Source organism: Phragmites australis, chromosome 20 (assembly GCF_958298935.1).
Source record: "Phragmites australis chromosome 20, lpPhrAust1.1, whole genome shotgun sequence".
In the NCBI taxonomy this organism is placed as follows: domain Eukaryota; kingdom Viridiplantae; phylum Streptophyta; class Magnoliopsida; order Poales; family Poaceae; genus Phragmites; species Phragmites australis.
The window spans coordinates 11,466,785-11,484,320 of record NC_084940.1 but is presented as its reverse complement, the minus strand read 5'-3'; the positions used below and the strand labels follow the sequence as shown (position 1 = coordinate 11,484,320).

The following is a 17,536-nucleotide window of genomic DNA, read 5'->3' as shown; positions in this document are numbered from 1 at the left end:
ACAACAGCTGACTCAAGGAAGTAATGAAAAGCTCAAACAAAAATGAACAAGGAGAACAAACCTACTGAAATAATGAAGAAAAATAACATTTTTTACATGTTTGTAAACACAACTACAATAAAGTAACTATATAAACCAATAAATACATGTGTATGATGAAGCAAGCCAGCAATTCTTCAAATAGCATTTCTGGTAACTAAAATTCATTTAGCTAGATTTATTTCCTTGGAAAGACTAAATTCTTCAGATGCATACGATTAACAGGTACAGTCAGAAAAAATATTGTTATAACTAATTAAAGGGTAGCAAACAATATCATATAACTAATTAAAGGGTAGCAAACAATATCACACAGTGTTCATAGACCTTTTCATTTATATCCCACTTGATTATAAGCAACATTTTGGACGCAATGATAATAATTGGTTCAGTGTTTACATCAATAATCACCTGGAATGTGAGCAACAATACAGAATAAAATAAGAAATATTGAAGTGCACTTCTCTGAATTTGGCTTATCAACTTCTCAGCATAAAGAGAAATGAACACATAAATTAGAAGCCAGAAGATTCACTAGTTGTTAGGAGTGTTTGGAGATTGCATTTATTATCACTAATTAGAATCCAGAGTAACACATCACCTTAAGCTGACTAACAGCTTGGTTCATGAAAAGAAAAGAAACAATAAGATATGTAATGCTGTAATCTCAAAATCATCAAAATAAAAGAGGAGAACACCACTGTCACTGTATTTGCTTGATAAAATAGTCTTTACGCAGAGGAACTATGCTTTCAATGAAAGTATGTGTGCTAAATGGAAAGTCAAGCTCTGGCCAGGCCATCTTCAGTTCTTCTGAGCTTGAACTTGGATCATAACAGTAGAGGTTCCTAGCCAACAACTGCACCCAAATTTTCCCATCATGGAAGAGAGTGTGTTTTGGAGTAAAATAACATGTAGGCATCAACCAAGGCAAGGATAAGTGGTATCTGGGAGTCCACCTCTGCTTATCATCGCTATTGAGCATCAATATGTCCATTGTACGAGGTGGACCTTCAAGTGCACCATCCACAACTAACAAGCATAGCCTTCCCTCAAGCTCTGTCAAAGAGCAATGCCCTCCATAAGACTCGCGTGGAGGAAGCATCATCACATCAATTTTTTCACTCTCAAGATTCAAACAATTGATACGTGATGAAGCAATGTAGCGGAACTTCGTCAGATAGTACACTGTTCCATTCACATGCACCCCTCTATCTGTTGGAGCCCCATGAAAACTCCCAACTTGTCTCCAGACTTTATCTCCAATTGTGTATATCTCATAGAGCATCTTGAAAGAATCAATATGAGCTCCTGGATAGAAATGCACAACTTTGTGTTCCTTAGTCCCTGGGCAAAACCCCAAGCAGTGCCAATTACAGGATGAGAACTGGCTGCTCCCAGCCGTGTACATTGGCATTGGCAACACAAGAGATTCACCAGTCATTGGGTTCAGCAGCTCCACAGCTCCTGTACTGTCACCTAAGCACAGCAGGCCATTGCAAGAATTGTGCACAAAGATGCTCCGAGAAGCCATGGGCCTCGACAGCTGGTACATGGATTCCTTGTCGTCCGCAAGCACCATGGCGAGAGACCTATCATTCACTCGGTCATTCGCAAAGAGCAGCAGCTTCTGCTGGCCGCGGCTCAGGTGCTCGTGAATAAAGTGCAGATCCGAGAGCACAGACAGCCAGGACTTGCACACCAGCCTGCAACATGCGAGCGAGCGTGCAGGCAGCCTGTGGAAGACCTCCGTGAGCGCATCATCACAAATCAACCGAGCATTCTCATCCACTGCCCTTATTTTCTTCCCCTCCATCGATTCCCCGCTAGGCCAAGACAAGTCCACCGAAATCCACAGCCGACCAAGCTAAAGCAACAGCCAATTCCCCCGGTTCATGCATCTACGAAATAATCACAGCATTCAGCACAACAAAGACTCATAATTTCACACAGCAACAATTGCAATCTGTAAGGGCCTAGGCAAATATCAGAGTCTCATACCTATCATACAGCCCGGACAGCCACAGCCACAGCCACCACGCAGGATGGGCCTAGTTCTTGAATCCAAGAAACAGGCAAAGAATTTCAGCTCAACAAACCAAGAACAAAACAAATCCAACCGATCAAACCCCGCCAAAGATGAAAACCTGCATTGCAGCTTCCCGTACCCTGCCTTTGGGACCCTCGTATCTGCCAGAACCAACGAAATCAACAGAAATTTCACACGGCCCCAACGAATCAACAAGGTAGGTTGAGGCGACTAGGTGTCGAGTTCTTGGGAAAAAAAGAAAAAAAAGGAAGGAACTAACCAACCGACCGGCCGGCCAAACCGAAGCAATCAGTCGCCTCCTCGAATCGGGCCTCGGGGAGGTAGAGATTAACGAGGCAGAATACTACGCGGCCGAGCGGGACAGCGCATCGTGCTCACCGATCGGTGGGGGAGGGCGGCGGCTTTGCCATTTTCTTTTCCGCTTCCTCGGTCGCGTTCGTCGGTTTTGGTTTTGGACGGGGAAAACGGAAGGGGGGAGAGGGAGACTGGGAGAGGGTATCGCCGTGTCGACGCGTCTGGAGAGAGCACGTGACACGAATCTCGAGGCGTCGGCAGGGCCGTCGAGATTCTGGTGGACGGTGAGGATGGGGTTTACGCTTGGGCGGTCGCTGCTGTGTGCCTGTCCATGGCCCATGGGATGCGTTTCCTCGTAAAATGTGCAGCAAATCAGAAACGTTGCCGAACCTTATCACATATTGTATGATTTTTTCTACTTAATAAGATTTTCCTGTTATAAGTCTAAAAATATATTTTTAGCTAATAGTATATCAAAAATAGGGGGAAAATAGGTGTGGACGAGTGATTCAACCCCGTTTCTTCCTCTGACAACGTTTTTGAGCTGCCATCACCTAACTGCTGAGGTCCAAGCGCTGCATATTACAGTGTTATTCGTAATGAAATTAGTGTGTTTTCCAAAGTGGAACTTCTATAACATGATCAAATGTTTTTTATGAGAGAAAACAATAGAATCCGCTGATCTTGGGACTACCTTTGAGATTAAGGTTAGGGCCAAACAATAGAGGAACCGTAGGATACAGATTTGATACACATAAATTTGCCTGATCTTTTTTTCTGAATAAATGTTTGAATGCTAATTAGTCGTTCCCTTTACAGGCTATTTAATGAAATGTCACTCCTAGCAATTGGCAATTCATTATTTGTAATCCCTGTCCACAGTCAGTGACTAACGCAATTCCATATGCCAATAAGACAGGTTGCCATGCCAACCCTTAAAGATGGCAGGCAGATTATCAAATGCTCCTCTCTTTCCAAGTTACCACGCCGAGATTGAAAGTGGAAAGGACGTCACATTACAGCTCAGGGTAACAACCGAGTTCAGTGGAGCACGAGCCTACGACAGCTACGAAGAACAACAGCTGGGGGGCAGAGAAAACATGCTTGGATTGGATGGTGTATCCATGTGAGAAAACACCAGCATCTCAACTCCCATTTGATCTTTGCAAGTGAACGATATCCAAGTGCCAAGCAGGTGTAAAGGAGCGACAGCTAATAGTCCCGCAGTGACACCAAACGCCGACACCGATGCAACATTGCAATGCAAAATGAAAGTTGAGATAATACAGAAGAATCGATACGTCGGGCAAGCAATCACACCATAATGTGGAGAGATTACGCTGCGGCCGTCCTTTTCAAGGGTCCCTTTCGTGAAAAACTGGAGAGAAAACTGCAAGGGCACATGAGTGGTAGCACAGACTGAAATGGACAGGGCGCTCAATCGAAACTACAGCCTTGCAATCTTGCATGCATCACAAATCTTATCAGCATTTCCTCCCTCTGTTGGATCGGTTGATTTCCACCACCAAAATAGGAATTAGGGGGGAAATGGGATCCTTTCCAGAAATGCATGATTATATGGCAAGGTGTCAAACAGCAATCCGGATCATCATTTTCGAACTTATCACTTATATAGTGCATAGGGGCAGACCACAGTAGGGAAAACAATTGTCAAACAGAGATGGAGGGTACAGAAATTGGGATCACCATTTTCAAACCATGTTAAACAAATGGGGGGTGTGGGGGGGGGGGATAGAACTCAATCATAAGTGAAGTGTGTGATTCTGAAATAGGATCGCCATAGTATGACGAACAAGCACTTGTAATGCAACATGGCATAGAAGAGGGTTTCAGGGATCTGTCTCTCAAACTATGAATTTGCAAAGAACGTGGCGGCAGATCATCATTATTGAGAAGGTAAAATGCAGGTTTGTACACTCTTTCACTGCTGAGCCTCAGGTTCTTTCTTCTCCAAGTACCTGTCAGATAGAAGTAACGTTTTGTATTAACATATTGCCAATTGCATTTCATAATGGTATTTGGCCAGTATGGACCAATGAACATTCAAATCCATCATCACTAAGTGCAGGAGGCTTACCCCTGAGCCCTAGAGCCCACCGAGATAACTGGTAGAGCTGGACTGATTCATTGGAAGCATGGCACGCCAGAAGCAAGTAGTTCCGTGGTTGTACCATCCATGCAAACCTCATAAAAAGTCCCGAGTACACGCACATGGCTGCAGCAAATGGGACTATTAGATTAATATACATCGAGTAGATAGTGCCACAATTAAAAGATTTCAAAGTATTTTATTTTTATCTACCTGCTGTCATATTGCCAGATATCATTTCAGGAGGTTTGTTCATGTCAACCAATCCCTGGGAGTGCAATAAATACAGGTTATCAGGGGGCGATATTGCTGAATTTTGAAGTACTGAACAGCATGAATGATGAACATACCCAACAAAGAAAGAAAAACTTAAGAGAGGTAAAAACATATTGAACTCAGACAGGGCACTGATGCTGAACAATAAATAGGTACTGGCACGAATAGCTCGATATGGCAACATGAGCTAAAGAGAGTTGTGGATGCCATAACAAATAAAGGCACAGATACAATTCATAGACATGCTGATATGCAAGACATTGTCAGCTCTGAGCTCTCTATTACAAATTTATTGCAAGCAAAGGTATTTAGTACTGACATGTAGCAAAATTTTAGATAATTTTGAATAGAGTGCTCCCATCATCATTTTTCTTCCAAAAATAATATGTAAAGAATTTGGATTGGCCCCACACTATCAAGCTACAACTGTGCCTGAGATGTGTTCAACTTTTTTTCCTTTTATTGAGTAAGAAACTCTGAGCAGCGTTGTATTTCTGCCACATAGGTGAGGAGTGTACTTCCTACAAGCCACACCGCGCATAGTTTTTCTAACGGAATGAGCATAATTCAATATCCTTGGAGAATTAGAGCCTTAGAGATTACACAGACCATCACCAGCTATTCTACAGTTTGGCAAAATGAAAGCTAAGGCATTTGTTTGGCCCCACATACATTCTGCGCACACAGTTACTAGCTTTGTCAAAAGGATAGAAACCGGCAGGCAAACACTGTGTCTGAGAAGTGTTCCATAAATATTTTTTAAAATTTAGTGAAGAAAACTCTCAAAAGCATCCTGACAAATAGTCAGTCTTGGTGCTACGGTCCATTGGCCCATGTAGAATAAGCACAACCCCCAGACTGCTAATGTCATATCTACAAAGTGGTGTCTGTGAAGGCCACACAGATCACTGACAAGCTATTCTACAGTCAGCACAATGATTCTATGACCATTCATGCCCATTGGAACCAGACGTCTTTGTAGTGGCACACATCATTTCACTAATAACAAGTTCTCCTAATACAATACATTTTTCTCCCAGCAGGAAGTAACCATGGAACAATATTAGAAACACTTATGAAGAATCATGCCTTTCCACTGATGCTGCTATAGTTAAAAAAAGAAGACATTGTGCCGCATTGATTCAATTCCAAAGTACCAGTTTTCATGGTTCAAGAAAAAAGTACCAGTTTTGAGTGACCTAATATAGTTTGCCCTGTATAAGTGCATGACCCATTGGATGGTTCTGATCAAATAAGATTGCTCCATTTTAGAACACATCTTTGTTTAAGAAATGGCAGCACTGTCCCAAGACTCAACTCCCCAGTAACTAACAACAACATGTTTTTTTTTTTAAAAAAAAAGGGAACAAAAATTATCATAGTTCTCAATATAAACAGTCCTATCATAGCCACACTAACTGCAACGTGGATGGTATCAAAATCAGCTGTTTTCAGGCTATAGAAAATAATGGGTTCACATCTAATAACCAAAAAATGTTGGATCTTGTGGGTTTCATCTCTAGCCTACCCCAACTTGCTTGGGGCTAAAAGGCTTTGTTTTTGTTGTTGAGTTAAAATATTATAACCAATTGCTGACATTTATCATTAAATTTATTTAACTAGGAGAAAATCATCCATTAAAATTGTCTAGTTTGGATAAGCTACTGCAACAGTAGATAAAATACTCCGATGCACATTGCACAAATACACAATGTTACCCAGCATTACAACTGCAATGCACAAACACGACATGCTCGTAATATGATGGTAACGATACAAAGAAGCAAAGTGAGATGATTGTGGCGTACCGCAAGGACGAAACCCCAGTTTGCAACGGGTCCCCAGAAGTGGGTGGTCTTAGGGCCGACAGGGCTGTTCAGGAAGGCCTTGAGCGCCATCGACATGGCGAATTCCTCCAAAGATTCACCGCAACCTAGTCACACCACATCGCCACTAAATCATCACCATTAAGGCTAACGGGGACGCCATAAGCAAGAGATCGAGGAGCTGGCTTTAACAGAACCTAGTTTGCGCCAAGATCGAGTGGAACTCAATTAATCAACGAAGAACCCTAATCCACCAACCCATTCCCTAAAGGCAACCCGCTTGCGCAAGAACTTGGAAATTTGGTCCAACAGTAGTCCTCGCGTCCGGCAAGATCCACCCACCGAGTCACATACACGAAGGAATGCTCACTCACGCAGGGAGATTGGAGCAGGGGTGGAAAACAAGGGGTACCTCGTCGCTGGTCGTCGTCGACGTCGGGCGGCGGCGAGGTGTTGACGAAGACGGGGCCAGATGATTGGGGGGGTGGGGGGGATCGGGACTCGGGAGCGGGTGATTTTTATATTTTTCTAACTTAAAATATTAAATAAATAGATTTCTTTACAAAGATTTAAAAAATATATTTCTACCGCTCCTCGTAGAACGGTTAGACTCTTTGCCTCTGAGAGGCCAACCGTGACAGCCCTTCAGCGGATGAACAGTAGTGGTTGAAATTACTGTTCATTACTCTAGTTTCCTCTCATATGCTCTATTTAAATAGTAGATTCTGTTGCTCCAAAAATTCTATAATTTTTTGTATGTGTTTCATAATCCATTTACAACCTATTTTAATTGGATTCATCCAAAAAACCTGCGTAGAATTTAAACCAAAATGCTCTAAAAAAGGCTACTTTTATAAATTCTAACAATTGTTAGGGTCTAAAATAAATTTTCAAAATTCTAAAAAAATTCAGTAATATTCTTCTTATATGATGGACTAATTTATAAAATTATTTCCAGCTATAGTTTATATGGGGAAAAAATACCACATGAAATTTTGTAAAATTATTTCCATTCTATAAATAAAAAATATTTCCATCCTATACATAAAAATATTTACAATGGATATATTTCCAATGGCTAAAATTTGTATATATTTGAATTTTGTTTGAATTTAAATTGAATAAAAAGATGAATATCATATGAAATGATAAAAATACATATAAATAGAGTATTATAAAGGAGCTCACTTTTTCACAATATAAACTATGATTGTAAATAAGTTTAAAAATTAGTAAATCATATAAGAAGAATATTAGTGATTTTTTTCAGATTTTTGAAAATTTATTTGAGATCCTAACAATTGTTAGAATTTATAAAGTAGTCTTTTTTAGAATTTTAGTTTAAATTATATGCAGGCTTTTTGGATAAATCCAATTAAAATAGATTACACATGGATTATGAAACACATACAAAAAATTATAGAATTTTTATAGCAACAGAAGGTTACTATTTTGAATAGAGCATATGGGAAATGAGAGTCATGAACACTAATTTCGACGATTATTTGCCTAGGGGCGGTAAAAGGTCATCCTATGAGAGGGCGATATGTCTAATTTTGTAAATCTTTCTATGAGGAGTCTATTTATTTAATATTTTAAGTTAGAAAATATATAAATAAAAAACTCGGGGGATTATTCCGGGCAAGAAATGGGTTTGGGCTGGGCTTTCGAGTTCTTTTTTGCTTTCAGATGTTGTGGGCTTGGAGGGAAATGGGCCTAAAGATCCAATAGCCCGTAGGTGGGGAGGGAAAGAGCTTTTTACTATAGAAGTTGTATCTTACCAAATGAATCTCTCTAGGAAAAAAACTGCAAAATCATGTTAGACCCACACTCATAAGAAATTTAGATTTTTACCAATGCAAATTGTAGGCTTTGGAGATTTGCCACTATTTTATTTTAGAGTACCAGGGCCACTGGTGCCACCATGGCGGCCTGGGACACGTCGCAAAGGAACCGTGTCCAGCGTGCGCACGTGGGTTGGAGCCCATACGGATTCGCTCCTCACCGAGAGACGTAACCAACCTATCTACGCTGTAAAGATTGATTTCATAGAATTGGCACTCAAAACCTTAAGCGATATTTGGGTGGCTATTCTGCAAAGCCAATCTTTAAAGTGCTAAAATTGTGAAGCTCGTTATTTAGAGTGGCAAAAATCCAAACTATACTTCATACTCTCTTTCGTAACATTCATACACATCATACATCGGTTAAAACACAACGATCCGTTGTGGATGAATACCACCATGTCAGCAAATATCATGGTGGTTTTTATTATTATCCTTTATCTTATAGCTGACATCGACATTTACAGATCATTAGGAAGACTAATCGGAGTCCATGTCAGTGAATATCACCATGCCAGCAAATATCAGAATGAAGGGCGATGGATTGTGACATAGTTGGAAGTTGTATGTTCATAATCAGAATGAAGGGCGACGGATTATGACATGACACAATAGCATTTCGAGCTTTAGGACCAGAAAAGATGTTCAAATGGGTGGTCCGGTCTGGTTCGGCACGGGCTCAGTCAGGCACGGCTCGTGGCCGTAGCCCAGACACGGTCCGTTTAAGATCGGGTCATACTGTGCCGGTCCGTGGCATGATAGACCCATTAATTTTTTTGCCTGTCAGCCCGTTAACACGTGAAAATTGGAAAAAACATCAAAGAAACCGTTAAATATAGGGATCAAACTCACGATCTCATACATGGGAAGCAACGACTCTACCACCTTATTAAGTATCTCTTTATGTATTATGGATAAACAAATTATATAAAACCTTAAAAAAATAGAAAAACTTAAATGGATCGGGTCGTGCCGACCTGGCGTGCTGCGGCTCTGACCCAAGCACGGCCCGATAACCATACCGTGCCGACCCAGTCCGTTTACTATCGTGCCGTACCGTGTCTGGATCGAGCCATTTTTCTCGTGCCACGGGCTAACCTGTTAGACCCGGTCCAATTGACCATCTTTAGGACCAGACTCATTGTTGGCATGTACGATATTTAGCGGATTGCTGTCAGCAGATTATTAGGTTCTTCTATTGATAACCGAAAGATGATGATGTGTAACCGCTAACAAATCTCAATTTAATTTGGTGCCCCGCTGGTTGCATCAGCATTGTGTTCAGAGAAACCTAAGGGCATAATTACTTCGTGCTGCCAACAGATCAACTAGATAAAACTAAAGTAGTACTATCTGGTTTTAAGTTTTCGTAACACACTCATAGTTTGAAAATAAATTGCTGTTACTCCATCTGACCACAAATAAGTATATTTTGAACTCAAAACAGTCTAAAAAACATATTTGACTAATAATTTGTTGCATAGTAACTTTATAAAATATAGTAAAGTTATATTATTATGAAACTACTTTTCAAGACAAATCTACATGTATCATTTTTAAATATCCAAACTCAATACATAAAAAGTAATTTCTAGCCAAAATTTAAATTTTGAGTGAATTACACAAAACTACAAGTATTATGTCATTTGTAATATAAAACTATAAGTATTATGCATAGTAACATAAAACTACAAGTATTGTGTACCAATTTCACATAAAACCCAATTTTAATTGGATTCACTTAAAAATTAGTCTTATGTTTTTCTAAAAATCCTAGAATTTTTTTGTACATATTCCATAATCCATGTGAAACCCAGTTTAATTGGATTCACGCAAAAGTCTGTGTATAATTTAAAATAAAATTCTTCAAAAAGGCTACTTTTATAACTCCTAACAATTGTTAGGATCTCAAATTAAATCATAAAAAATCTGAAACAATTCACTAATATTCTTCTTATATAATTTAATAATTTCTAAAATTATTTCTAGTCATAGGTTATATGATGAAAAAGTGAGTTCATTTGTAATGCTCCATTTATATATTTACAAAGGAAGTCACTTTTTCACCATATAATCTAGCGCTTGAAATAATTTTAGAAATTATTTCATTATATAAGAAGATTATTAATAATTTTTCTAGATTTTTGGGATTTTATTTGAGGCCCTAATAATTGTTAGAGTTATAAAAGTAGTATTTTTAGAGAATTTTAGTTTAAATTATACTGAGTATTTTTTGGGTGAATCCAATTAAAATATATTGCACATGGATTATGAAACACATACAAAAATTTCTAGAACTTTTGGAGAAATATAAGACCATTTTTTGAGTGAATCTAATTAAAATAGAATTTTGTGTGAAATTAGTGCATAATACTTGTAGTTTTATATTATTAGGCACAATACTTGTAGTTTTGTGTTATAAATGACATAATTTTCGTAGTATTGTGCAATTCACTCTTAAATTTTTTACTGCACGCAACCCAGAATGACACTTATTTATGACTAAAGGGGAGTACTTAGCATTATGCACTACCACATAATCATGTGGAAGCAGACAAAGTGTCATAGACATTTTCTTAAGACCTGTTATTAACAAAATACCCATAGAATTTTGCTAAGATAGATGTGACTGTAACATGATCGTCATCTTGGTATGACAGAACTAAAAGACGGGTTTTTTACAAATTCGTCAGTTTGTATCATATACACAGACAGATCTTACCGGAAACTGTCTGTGATATACAGACATAGATGGAGTTTAGAAAAACATTTCTGTGATATTCTCATAGATGGTTTCTGGTAACATCCATTTGTATCTGTATGATAGGCATAGACGGATTTTCTAAAAAACCGTATGTAGTTAAAGACCCGGGTACTGTTTTAAATTTGATCTCTCCCTCTTCCGATTCCCACTACCCCTATAGACATAAACTGCTCGTCTCCCTCACTAAAGCAATGAGAAGTTCATCTCCCTCGCTTTCCTCATTGTCATATGAGCCCCTTCCGCAAAGATTTTTTAGGGTTTGTTTTCGCGAGGGAGGTTCGAGATCTGGGCTTCAAATCTGCATCCCTGCACTGAGGTGAGTAGGGTTTGCATCGCGCACGGTTTTGTTAGGATTTGTTAGGGTTTTATTTGATTTGTATTTGTGTGTCCTAAACCTGTAATAAAATGTCTTTATTCACTGCTATTAGGCATAGGGAGGATGGGGTTGTTACTAAGGCTTCTTCCACGATCCAGATGCTTGGCATTGATTTTAGTCATGTGGAATATGTGTTCTTCGTTGTTGTGAAGGGCACCACCATGCACCTAGTGTTTGCTGTGAATCACATTTTATTATCTTTTATTTCTGATGGTAATTTCTCTACATCAAGAGCAACTTTCCTAATACGGATTCTCCGTGAAGTTCACCAAATCAACCTCAAGTTCATCTCTCCTCTCTCTCTCTCAAGGTACATATCAAGTTTTTACCCGATCTCTTTATTGGTTGCCCTAGAACGATATTGCTTTGTTAGATATCCTTCTTAAGTGTCTACGAGTTTGAATCTTTAGTGTCATTTGCATCCCTCGATAAAATCTTTTGAAATCGCGCTTTAGGATTTGGTATGTTATCTGCGGAGACTCTGTACATTTGTGGAGGTTCTGCAAATTGTTGCGGAGACTCGGCAGTTTGTAGAACAAAGTATAAACCATGATTTCATTCTTGAACCTTGTTCCAACCTCTTCCATAGCTTATGCACCCCTTTTATCTTTCAATTGTGATGGATCATCCAGACTCGAGGAACCCATCAACACAAGCTTGCACCAAGCACCGCCATGATCCTCAAGCTCGCACCAAGCACCGCCATGATCCTCAAGCTCAACATTATGGACCTTCACCCTTTGATGAGTCGTATCAAGATGTTGTTACTTTTGGGGTAGGAGAACAGCTAGGAGAAGGTAGTGGTTCTCGCACAACTAGGGGTCGTGTTAAGATTGCCGCAATAAATCAAGCGGTCAAGTGAGGTGGAATGAGCGGTAGTCAGGGCATTCACATTGAAGAGCCTCATGATGATGCTGATGATGTTGCTACCGCTACTGGTAGAAGAGCTAGGGGTGACAAGATCTAGTCAGAAAGAGATGAAGAACGATTGGGAAAGCGGATCAATCCAAGGTTGTGTCTTCATACCCCTCCTCATATTGATCTTAACATTGGAGGGGATCAAGTGACATACAATGAATTTCCCAAGATGCACTCTCCCTATATCAATCAACCATATGATCCTCGCTTACCGAAAAGCTACAAGAATCAAGGGCTAGTGGTCAAGAAGGAAAGGAAAAATGACCCATACTTGTGGTCAAAAGATGAGTCCTTAGATGGATGGTTTTGGTGTCAATTCCATTTTGATTTCTATCTATCTGTCATCCACCGAAGCAAGATCAAGCTCATTGTTCCTATGCAATACATCGATTGGAGAAAGACGCCAATGATCTTATCTTTGATGAAGTTATCGATGCTTGTGCAGAGAAATGGATAAAAGATATCATGGGTTTCAAGTATAATCGGAATGAAGAAATCATTGCTCAATTTCATGCTTCATTCTTTTTAAATATTCTCAAGAATAAGATTCATTGGACAACACTTAGAATTCACTATTGCATAGACTATATAATCTTTTCTCATCTTCTTGCTCTTGGTTCAAAAGATCATGAACATGGCACTATTCTTGTTGAGAAGAAGATCAAGGAATATGGCTGGGTGAGATATATGAGGATCCTAGAATGGCCGATGGTTCTACGTATGGTTTGAAGTCATATTAACACTATCTCAATCTTCTTTTTCACCAAACCATCAACCCAAAGAAAGGATATGTGACTAAGCTTCATGACATGCCAAGGAACATTTTTTTAGGATGGCACCAGGTGGAAGACCTTTTAGCATTGGTGATTTCATTTGGGTCGAGCTTTGTGACGCCATGGATGATGCAAGAAAAAGTCTTCCATATGCTCCGTACATCATGTACATCATTGAGAAGGTCACCAAGATCTTCTTTCCCAAGGATTGCATTCATGAGTCCTATCGTGTGAAAAAGAAGGCATCATCTAGGCTATCTCATGGTGAAAGCTCCTCTCGTGCAGCCCCACCTTTATCTCGTGCACCTTCTTCTTCGCATTCTCGTAGTGGTGGCTCTCGCGGTCGTGGCAAGTACATCAAGAGTGTGCTTCGATCGATCTTCTCTATGTGTAAGTACAATGCCATAGAGATCAATGAATTAAGACAAGAGGTTAAGGGGCATTTAGATCTTCCTACTTCCCTTCATCAAGAAGTGCCCGATTTTGGTGATCCGTTTGTTGAGTGGGAAGCAGCGGATCGTGATGCACAGTTGCTAGATCTTCTGAAAGGTAATATGATAAGTTGATTGGTGGATCTTTGACGTTGATGATCCAAATGCTCCAAACAGAACAGATCGAAAACCCTCGCAACCACTACACCACTACTCTGTGGTTATCAACTATGTCAAGACGTGGTTGACCTTACAAAGAAGGCTTTTCCTTGAAGCGAATCGAGAACATAAGCAAGAATAGGTAGATGCAATCTGAATATTACTAATTACCAATGAAGTACTCGAGTATGGGGTTCAACAAACCGATAAACGATGAAACTGTCTAAAACAGAATAATCTAAGCCAAACCCGAGCCTAAACTACAACGTCTACTGTGTATATATAGGGGGGACATAAGGAGGTCAACCTAGGGTTGTGCAGCCGTGGAAAGAGGCGTGCACAACCTAGACTTCGACTACGACACGATTACAAGACCCAGCTAGGTCCAAAACGGTGGCATAACACCTTATTCCTTTGACTCTAACTACACCATAAGGAATATATGGTTGAGCTCATATCCATTGGAAAGGGCTCATCGTAAGCTTTCCAGAAAGTCTAAGATTGCCTAAAACGGATTTCGTATGAGAGAGTTATGTCCATTTTACTGACGTGCTGTCCTGGGACTCGACCACAACTACGACCTCGACCATGACCACGACTAGAGCTCAGCCTCGAGTCCGAGTAGACTTAGCCTTCGAGGGGTGATATCTAGGTAAGGTTGTAGTGCTTCTCCCATATTCCTAAGCAATAAAATATCACAAGAATTTAGTAGTAATCCATCCATGGAAACATGAACAACAAAGGACGAGTTCACCTGGTGGTCTAATTGTCGTGCACGTGCTCTTATAATTGGATCTTGTATGATTTGAGGATTATTGGCGGTATTGATCATATTCGAAGGAGCCATGAGCTCATCATGCTCCCCCTCTTGCATTGGAGTCGTCCTCAACTCAAGCTCGTCTTCTTCTCCCAAGTAGGGCTTCAAATCTGAAATGTTAAATGTGGGACTAACCCTAAAATCTACATGTAGATCTAATTTGTTTGTATTGTCATTGATTATCTCAATTATCTTAAATGGTATATCAGCTCTAGACATCAAATTTGATTTTTGTAGTTCTAGAAACCTATCCTTCCTCAAATGCAAATAAACTAAATCACACGGTTCAAATTTTTTTTCCTTCCTACCTTTACTTCCAGCAGTCCTATAATTTTTAGTCACGCGCTCTATATTCTTTTTAGTTATTTCATGCAACTTAAGAATAAATTCAACACATTTCTTAGCATCTAAATTAAGTTTTTCAAAAGTAGGCAAAGGTAGTAAATCAATAGGAGCACGAGGATTAAATCCATACACTACTTAGAATGGACTTACCTTGGTGGTGGAGTGTACCGACCTATTGTAAATAAATTCAATATGCAGTAAACACTCTCCCCACATCCTCAAATTTTTCTTTAGAACAACCCATAACATGGTTGATAATGTACGGTTGATAACTTTTGTTTGACCATCAGTCTGGGGATGACACGTAGTTGAAAACAGCTATTTCGTCCTCAATTTATTCCAAAGTGATCTTCAAAAGTGACTCAAAAACTTTGTGTCACAATCCGAGATGATAGTATTAGGCACTCCATGTAGTTGAACGATTACCTTGAAAAACAAATCAGTTATATTTGTAGTATCATTGCTCTTGTGACAAGGTATAAAATGTGCCATTTTAGAAAATCTATCAACAACTACAAATATGCTATCCCTCTCCCTCATTGTCCTAGGCAGTTCTAAAACAAACTTCATAGAAATATCCTCCCATGGTGCACTAGTAACAGGAAGAGGCATGTAAAGACCATGTGGATTCAAGCGAGATTTAGCTTTATTGCAAGTGGTGCATTGGGACATGTAGCGTTCGATATCTTGTCTCATCTTTAGCCAAAAGAAGTGAACGGCCAGCACATCTTCAATCTTCTTTGCTCCAAAATGTGCCATCAATCCTCCTCCATATGCCTCCTGTAACAACAAAAGACGAACGCAACTAGCTGTAATGCATAGCTTGTTAACACGATAGAGCAATCCTTCATTCAGCATATATTTATTCTATGTTTTCCCTTCTTTACAATGTTCAAGTATTTCTTTAAAATCTAAAACAGCAGTATATAAGTCTTTAATGGTCTCTAAACTAAAAATCTTATGATCAAGTTGAGATAACATGGTATAACGTCTAGAAAGCGCATCAACAATCACATTGTCCTTTCCTTTTTTATGTTTTATGACATATGGAGAAGACTCAATAAATTTGACTCATTTAGTATGTTGTTTATTCAATTTAGCTTGACTCATAATATGTTTCAACGATTCATGATCAGAATGTATAACAAATTCTTTGGGCCATAGATAATATTGCTAAGTTTCAAGCACACGAACTAAAGCATACAATTCTTTATCATAAGTAGAATAATTCAGACTTGGCGTATTTAATTTCTTGCTGAAATAAGCAACAGGTTTACCTTCTTGAATTAACACACGTCCAATTTCAATCCCACTAGCATCACATTCTAGTTCAAAGATGTTATCAAAATCAAGGAGTTGGAGGGTGAGTTTCTTTTTCAACAACTTGAATGCTTGTTCTTGTGCAGATCCTCATTTGAAAACTACTCCTTTCTTCGTTAACTCATTCAATGGGGCAGCAATGGTGTTGAAATCCTGCACATAGCGCCAATAGAAACCCACAAGACCATGAAAGCTTCTCACTTGAGTAACAGTCTTAGGGGTTGGCCAGCTCTTTATTGCCTCAATTTTTGCTTCATCCACCTCTATTCCCTGTGGAGTAATAACATAGCCAAGAAAAAAAACTCGATCTGTGCAAAAGATGCACTTTTCGAGGTTACCGAACAAACGTGCATTTCTCAAAGCATTAAAAATAGCATGTAGATGATCCAAGTGTGACTCATGTGACTGGCTATAAATCAAGATATCATCAAAGTATACCACCACAAATCTTCCAATAAAAACACGTAAAACTTCGTTCATCAATCGCATGAAAATACTAGGTGTATTAGTTAACACAAAGGTATTACTAACCACTCATATAAGCCAAACTTAGTTTTAAATGTAGTTTCCATTCATCTCCAAGTTTCATCCTAATTTGGTGGTATCCACTTCGCAAGTCAATTTTAGTGAAAATTATAGAACCGCTCAACTCATCAAGCATATTATCTATCCTAGAAATAGGGTGACGATATCTTATAGTAATATTATTAATAGCTCTACAATCAACACGCATACACCAATTACCATCTTTCTTAGGAACCAAAAGAACAGGAGCAGCACAAGGACTAAGACTTTCTCGTACGTACCCATGATCCAAAAGGTCTTGGACTTGTCGCTATATTTCCTTAGTCTCTTCTGGGTTGGTCCTATATGCAGCACGATTTGGCAAAGTTGCTCCTGGAATCAAATCAATTTGATGTTGTATCCCTCGAATTGGTGGTAATTTCGGGGGAACTTCAGCTAGAAATACATCCAAAAACTCCATGTTATTGCAGCTTCCTCCATCAATAATGACTCGAACACGATAATCCTTGACTATGAGGACTATCTGAAATAAATTGTGGCGTTGTAGCTGTTCTGCTTGTTTCATTTGAGTGCTTAACACTCGCTGCACAATAAGGGTCCGATAATCCTCCGTGGCTGTGAGGAACCGTCTAAACAGTATTCTAATTAATCACTAAATTGATCACTGAC

At 39.3% G+C, this 17,536-nt stretch overlaps 1 protein-coding gene and 1 pseudogene across 1 annotated transcript; both read right to left on the bottom strand.

Moving 5' to 3' along the window:
* Positions 1 to 577: 577 nt before the first annotated feature.
* Positions 578 to 2,568, bottom strand: LOC133902346 (putative F-box protein At5g52610). The gene is made up of 4 exons (XM_062343936.1): positions 2,349 to 2,568; positions 2,187 to 2,229; positions 2,041 to 2,096; positions 578 to 1,940 (listed from the first exon to the last, which is right to left on the bottom strand). The coding sequence occupies exon 4, from the start codon at positions 1,853 to 1,855 to the stop codon at positions 743 to 745; it is 1,113 nt and encodes a 370-aa protein (XP_062199920.1). The 5' UTR covers positions 1,856 to 1,940; positions 2,041 to 2,096; positions 2,187 to 2,229; positions 2,349 to 2,568; the 3' UTR covers positions 578 to 742.
* Positions 2,569 to 4,105: 1,537 nt separating this feature from the next.
* LOC133902420 (mitochondrial pyruvate carrier 1-like) lies at positions 4,106 to 7,053 on the bottom strand (annotated as a pseudogene).
* Positions 7,054 to 17,536: the final 10,483 nt, after the last annotated feature.

Bases quoted from the DNA above. Each gene is read 5' to 3' on its own strand.
- LOC133902346 (XM_062343936.1), bottom strand. From the start codon at position 1,855: ATGGAGGGGAAGAAAATAAGGGCAGTGGATGAGAATGCTCGGTTGATT.